The sequence below is a fragment of the Nothobranchius furzeri genome, chromosome 2 (assembly GCF_043380555.1).
Source record: "Nothobranchius furzeri strain GRZ-AD chromosome 2, NfurGRZ-RIMD1, whole genome shotgun sequence".
NCBI lineage: Eukaryota > Metazoa > Chordata > Actinopteri > Cyprinodontiformes > Nothobranchiidae > Nothobranchius > Nothobranchius furzeri.
In genome coordinates, this window is record NC_091742.1 from 12,530,923 (window position 1) to 12,538,227 (window position 7,305).

Genomic DNA, 7,305 nt, shown 5'->3' on the forward strand with positions numbered 1-7,305 from the left:
AGTAAACGCTTGGATTTAAAATGACTTTTGTCGTCAATGGCAGTGAATGAGTTAACATTCATGGACTCACCCATCTTGACTCACAATGGGGAAGGCTGTTGTTTAAACAGGAATCAGCACACAGTGACCCAACTAGTAGACGCTAACTGTTAGCATTAGCAAGACCATGACACAGGAAAAACTCCAGGCTTGTTATTTGTAGAGATAAAATATCAACGTTGCACATCAGTGGTATAGTCATGTTGCTGTTATCCAATCTGAAGCAAGATGTCCAAATATCAGGAAATAAGACTCCAGTTCCTGCTGAAGCTCAGCTCTGATGTGGCTCACTTCTAACTTCTGAAAATGGTGCACCGGAGCTTTTTTAGCCCCAAGTATGGCTTGCAAGGCATTCGTTCCTATCAGAGACCAGTGCACATGTACTCATTAGATGAGTTTCCTATACCTCTAAGGACGAACATCCCCTGAAACATCATTAGAAAACCTGCTTCAACATTGTTCAGATTTAGTCAAAGAGATTTATTTAAAAGAAAATTAAAAGAATAATTTGTTTTGACAGTTTACATTATATAATCAAACATCACAGGAAGAGGCAAAATGAAAACAAGCACTGGTAATAACTTAAAGACAGGTGGAGATTCAAGTTCCCGATTCCAGAGAAACCAGGTGAAAAACAAACAACAACAAAAAAAAACAGCAGGGCATAGAAAACAACGCAGAGCGGCACAGGAAGAGACAAAGACATTGGCACTTCATAGAGCGACATTACACCCTGTCTCACCAGGTCCACTAAACGTGCCCCTTCACCAGACGGTCCACTTCAATGTGAAGCAGTCATTTGCTGTGCAGGCAGGACGTTGAAGCCCTCCTCAGGAGTCCTCAGCTCCCAAACTGAGAAGATCTGTCTGAATTGTCAAGTTCAGTCCCAGATAAGAGGTTTGAGTGTGAAGAGAATGCACCAGTCCATCTCTCTGGCAACATTATCAGTTGAAAACACAACCGTGATCAGCAGTAGTGGTCTTATCCTCGGAGTGCTTCAGCAACACCTGTCAGGGCAGCTGCAACAGGTACGCCTCAATGGCCTGCAAAACAAGAGTCAGCACATCGTTATTAGTACAGCTAGATGGAAAAAGTCAGCATTATAAGATGTAGTGTTAGATTTAACACGCACTTATGAAATCATTTTCAAACAGAAATGTGATAAAACCTTGAAAATACATTAGAATTGAAGCACTTTGAATGATTTATGGCCCCTGTAAGAACCTTGTATAAAAGAAAACTCATGATGGATATATTAAGGATGTCATTTATACCTTTGCCAGTTCTCCAATAGATCCTGGAACCGAACATAATCGAGATCCTTCCTTCCACAAGTCCTTCAGTCGCTGTCTCATCATCTCAATGTTTCTGAAATAAAAAAATGATACCAATGATCCCGTATTTCGTAATATTTCTGTCATGTGGAGAACTGGATTCATGTTACTAAGCAGCATGATGATTTCACATGAAACTAAATCTTCATGCCCAAAAGGTTTAGTTGATTTTCTGGAGACAATAAAAACTTTGAATCCTGAAAACTCTCCAAACTTTTAGTCTCCAGATTTTATCTGAACCAAGTCTCTCTCTAGACCAATTTCAGGTTCTGTTTACTGGTTTTGACAACAGAACGCACCAAAGCCTCACAATAACAAATAACTCTATTGCTTTTATTTCCATGCAGGTTTAATCGTTTTATTTTTCCATATTTGAACTTTTCAAGACGAGTAACAAGTCTTCACAGGCCACAAAAACGTAAAAATTGTTTTTATGTGTTTTGCTCAAAAAATGCCCAAAAGGCACAAATCTTAGCACAACATTTTAAAATAAGCCGAGTCTGTTGGAGGGACAAAATCTAGCTAGAGAAATGCTATTGGACCATACTTTTATACGCCCGCTCTAGATGATGTCATGTAGTACTGGGCACCAGTTCGTTCCAGTACTCTAACGTGTGCACTGGGGTATATTCTGAGCATCACAGCTGTCTGTTCTGACATCCATCACAGAAGTTTGAGCCATTAAAAATAAAATCACCTGCTGTCCTTTACTAAAATGCTCACCTGTCATCTGAACAACTGTCCCGCAGTCTCTTCTCACTTTTAGAAAGATCTGGCCACCACTTTTTGACGACAGACTGGATCCAGTGTAAACCTGCGGTTATGTGTCTATAAGAAAAACAGAACAATGAAGTTCGAACATCTAGATATCCTGATTATATGACATTCAGTCACAAATGCAACCTTAAAGCCCACTCAACGCCATTGCAAGCCTGCTGGAGAGCCCTCGCACGGACGGACGGAGTCAAACACACTTTTCTAAACACCCGTTGAACAAGACAGAGAACGTAAGCTTGTGATTGGTCAGGATGCTGCTTTTGACAACAGCACAGCCAATGGGCCCAAAACACAAAGAGAGCTGAAGATATCTAGCAGCACACAGAGCAACTTGAAGATTACTTCACGGAAAAACTCTTAAATATGAACGTTTTATTGAGGAGTATACGCAGAAAGCGTTTTACTGGTGGACCGAAATTAGGGCTGAACGATCTATCGTTTTTGGACCGAAATTGCGATTTCAAACAGCACGATCACGTGAGCGTCAAAACTGCGGTTTTTGACTGATCCAGGATCAGTAGTGCAACTATTTTTTACATCCGGGGTTTTCCCCGTGTTATGGCGGCAGCAAAAGCCAGCGCGGGGGAGGGGGGTGGGGTGTACCGTCCAGAGCTGAGCCCAACTCCACAGCTGCCAAAGCTGCATGTTCAGGTTGATTTCCCGGTTTTATGTTCCCACACACAGCGCTGCTAGAGCCGATAATAATGGCACCGTAGGTGAGCCCGGGACAGAGAGAGAGAGAATGTAGTTGAGTAGGGGAGAGAGAGACTCCTCCCACATCAGCAGGTTCAGGCTGGTTTCTAAAGCTTGGTTTACGCTTCATCAGCGCGAGTGCGGAGTTGCGCACTTTAGTTGACTTAAAAGCTCAACTTCTCTTTTAAAAACGGTTTGAATGTTTCTGACGGCACAAGCTAGCTCAAACAAGCTAAGGTGTCAGAATAATATACTTACTCTTCATGTTTACTGGAGAGAACCACTTTGACGTGAGGCATGAGGTCAACACAGCAGCCAAGTGACAAACACGGCGTTTCAGTTTGAAGGCTGATGAAACAGAAAAAAAACCACATGCGATGGAAAGCAGACACGTGAATCGCCCACCTTTCAGAGGCATAGTAAATATTAAACTTAAAACTTTAGAATGAACAACCATGAGGTAAAAGCCAAATGTGACTTACTTGTTTGTTAAGACCGGTAAGCAGTCGAGCAGAACGCTTGTGTCTTGTATTCTGGGAAGCAAAAACAATAACATGTAACTGACAAATAAACACTAAACACCAAATGTGAGTGGTGCTTTTACCTTATTAGATAGGACACCAATTCACTGGCATTTCTTCGCCATAATGTTAGTGCAACTTTAAGTCGAAGATCTCTTCCAAAAAGGATGCGAGACATAGCTTCGTGTTCCTTCGATAACTACTCAGAAACAAACAACCAACGACGGCTCAAACAGGGTGGTGTTTTTCCAACTAACACTCAGCTTCAGATCAGTTTCTCACCTCAGTGAAGTCGCTGTACTTAGAGCTGGCCCCTGCCATCTTGGAAGCCTCTGCAGAGTTCACCAGCAGCCCGTGGTTATCATAGCAGCGAATGCTCCGCACATCATCGGAGCACGACAGCTCATTTTCTTTGTTGGCCATGCCGGGGTCACGGGGACGGCCTACATCTGACAACCTGCAGTGAAGCTTTGTGCCCACCTCCACTGACGAACAACTCTTCCTCTTGCAAAACGACAACCGCTTCACTTTGCCTGGACTCTGCTTTCTGAAATGCACCGGAAATCTGCCAAAAGAGACATGGAGATTAGCGCAGGCCGTGAAAGTTTAAAAACAACGTTTAGGGTCACAGACGTTGTGATATATGGTCATGGAAAGATGTCTGAAGGTTCCCGTGGCTGGAAGGGGTGATCTGTGGCAGAATGAGTGAATGATCACATTTGGATGAACCCCACATGTGGATTAGAGACTCACCTGTTCTTATCTAATTCTTCCTTATTTTTAATTTCCACCTAAAACAAAAGGATAGGGGATGAGGCCACTCCCACAGTCTCTACTACAACACCACTGAACGGCACTTCACTGTCACCAGGACTAAACCAAACAAGTACTGCATTTAATACAACAAAGCTGTTGGTTCTGTGGCTTCATACCTGCTTCATGATCTTTTCAGTAGAAACGTGCAGACAGGTTCGCTGAAAGCCATTGGATTTATGGTTGCTGACATTAAAGGCTTTCTGTCGGCAAACATGCTTACCAAATGCCATAATAAGGGACGCTGTTGGGACAGAAAATTAGGACAATCATTGATAATAAAACTGCTGTTTCCAACGCTAACTTAACATGTTGGCTAACTTTTAGCTAGCCTCCGAGCTACGGTGCAGAGTGATCCAGATCGATAAACAGACGCTTAACTTGGAATAAACTCTGAGGCATTGGCCGCTTTAAGCTCAATATACTGCAGCAAAAGTTAAAAGCTACTTTTTTCTTCGCTAAACATGAAACAATCAAGTTAGGAAAATGGAAACACTGCATTTCTCAGCTATAAAGCTGCTTCATGCGTCAACAATGACGGTATTTTTAGCTTCGACTAATAGCATTTAGCTTAATTATGAAGAAAACACCGAGACGTGGAAAGTAACTAGCTGGGCCGCGCTAAAAGGGTTAGCATTCCACCTCAGGCAATTTACAACTTCATGCTAGGTAATTAAGAAAAGCGTATATTTCTCCATTTACATGGTAGATTTAAATACCAACCGGTTCATTTTGTTAAATCCAACAGGTCCCCTCGGGTGTGTAAATCCGAAAGCAGAAAACCAGGTAAAACTGAAAGTTCACCTCCCGTCCGTGTTAGCAAGTCTGTTTTACCATTCAAATGAATACACCACCCGGTGAGGAGGGATTGTGGGATATATTTTGGCAAAGAAACGCCACAGTTTCTGTAGTTTTAGCGGCGACTGTCGGACGTTTACACAGCAGCAGTCACTAAAGAAGTCTCCACTCTGGCGCCATCTAGCGTGGAGTAGCCCATAATGCAGCTCGATTAAGAACAGGTAGGGTGTTGCATCTAAATATGTCCCCCGTCATAAACTTTTTTTTAAATGGACAAATATACAACTAATATGGTTTATACTTTCAGAAAAAAATTCTGCTTTAAAATGTACTAAAACAGACTCCTTTTTAATCCAAATAGGAGCAAAACAAGAAGAGTTCAATTTAAAAATGTAGAATTAAACAGGGAAAAAACAAAACACTGAAAACAAAACATAACACTACAAACGAGAGTTTTTTCAAGAAGACTGAATTCATTCATCTTATTATGCATTCCTAAATCTTGTCTTTTGTCTATAAACTTTACAGATGAGATAAAAGACCCCCTCAATTCCACCAGCACGTCTTCTAGTGAGGAAGAATGGTCCGGGGACTTTGGGTGACAAAGCTTCAGGGGTGGATGAGACCTGCCCGGAGTTCCTTAAGATTCTGGATGTCGTAGGGCTGTGTTGGCTGACGAGGCTCTGCAATATCGCGTGAACATGGGGGCAGTTTCACTAGATTAGCAGACTGGGGTGGTTAAAAAGGGGGACCGCAAGATGTGTTCCAACTACAGGGAGATCACACTCCTGGGCCTCCTTGGTAAAATCTATTTTGGGGTTCTGGAGAGGAGGGTACGGCGGATTGTCGAACCTCGGATTCAGGTGGAGCAGATCTTTTAGTTATCAGGCTCCTCTCCTGTGGAACCAGCTCCCAGCTTTAGTCTGTGAGGCAGACACCTTGTCTACTTTTAAGACTAGGCTTAAAACATTTTTATTTGATAGGGCCTATGGGTAAAATCTGATGTTAACCTAGATCTGGACAAGTGGGGGAGTAGAGGGAGGTGTAGTGTACAGTCGGTAAAGACGGCTCTCCCTTGCCCTGCCTCCAACATGCCTCCATCTAAAAGGCTAGGTTATCCAGAGTTATCTCTGTAGTTATGCTGCTATAGGCTTAGACTGCTGGAGGACACACTGACCACTTTCCACACTCGACTACTTTCTTCTACAATCTGCTCTTTAACTGTATTATTTCCTGCTATTTCAGCTTTTAACTTTATTTTTTCTCTGTTTTTTCTCCCCAGAAGAAGCTACAATGATGTTCTGTTGAGCTGTGGTGGCCTCATGGAGGGGGCCATCGGCTTGAACACTGTTGCTAATCATTTAATCATTCTCCCTCTCCTGATAATATTTTACTTTCTTTGACATTGCATGTGCTACTACTAGTTTAACTGTTTAATTATAGATCCACTAAGATAAATACAATAAAGTTTATAACTCACCAAATAGAATATTTACTAAGAAATCACAATGTTACCATAGAAACACTACTTGGTGTGTGTGTTGCGTGTGTTTTGTGTGTGTGTGTGTGTGTGTGTGTGTTGTGCGTGAGTGTGTGTATGTCTGCTCTGTATTCTCCATCCCCAGTGAGTCGTGGAGGATGGCTGCTTATACTGAGCCAGGATCCTCTGGAGGTTTCTTCCTGTTAAAAGGGAGTTTTCCTCTCCACTGTCGCTGCATGCTTGCTTAGTATGAGGATTGTTGTAAAGTCACTGACACTAGTCAATGACTCGATGCAATTTGCTGGGTTCCTTATATACGAAACTTTTTTCTGATTGGCTTAATGAACTGACCTGAATTGGAATGTTTATTATGTGAAGTGCCTTGAGACAACGTTTGTCGTGATTTGGCGCTGTATAAATAAACTTGAATTGAATTGAACTTGAGGCAGGACCTCATCCCTGACCTGGAGAAGGCATTCTACTCTTTTCTGACTCAAGACCATGGTTTCAGATTTAGAGGAGCTGATTCTCATCCCAGCTGCTTCACACTTGGCTGAGAATCACTCCAGCTAAAGCCAGAGATTACATTCTGATGACTTTTTAAACAACACTTTTTAATTGAATTCATGTCTTTCAAGGCTAAAGTGAAATTGTTGGTTTATAAACACGTCACAACATCCCTTGAGATGGACTTTCTTCATCTGTAAGCATTAGAGCCACGGTGATGAGCTCAGACCCTACAGCAGACCCAGACCACAGTGGGGAGATTATTTATACTTATATCTTGGATCAGGTGTGTTAATTTTGATGGGAGCAGTGATTCTTTGCTGCAGGGCATCCCTGTGTTAAA

General features: G+C 42.3%; 1 protein-coding gene across 1 annotated transcript; it reads right to left on the reverse strand.

Moving 5' to 3' along the window:
* Nucleotides 1–504: 504 nt before the first annotated feature.
* On the reverse strand, nucleotides 505–5,038 carry katnbl1 (katanin p80 subunit B-like 1). Its single transcript, XM_015947685.3, has 10 exons — nucleotides 4,901–5,038; nucleotides 4,297–4,421; nucleotides 4,118–4,155; nucleotides 3,647–3,929; nucleotides 3,448–3,563; nucleotides 3,326–3,376; nucleotides 3,102–3,191; nucleotides 2,097–2,201; nucleotides 1,314–1,407; nucleotides 505–1,082 (listed from the first exon to the last, which is right to left on the reverse strand). Exons 2-10 carry the CDS (start codon nucleotides 4,408–4,410, stop codon nucleotides 1,050–1,052), a joined length of 924 nt encoding a protein of 307 aa, XP_015803171.3. The 5' UTR covers nucleotides 4,411–4,421; nucleotides 4,901–5,038; the 3' UTR covers nucleotides 505–1,049.
* Between the last annotated feature and the right edge of the window lie 2,267 nt (nucleotides 5,039–7,305).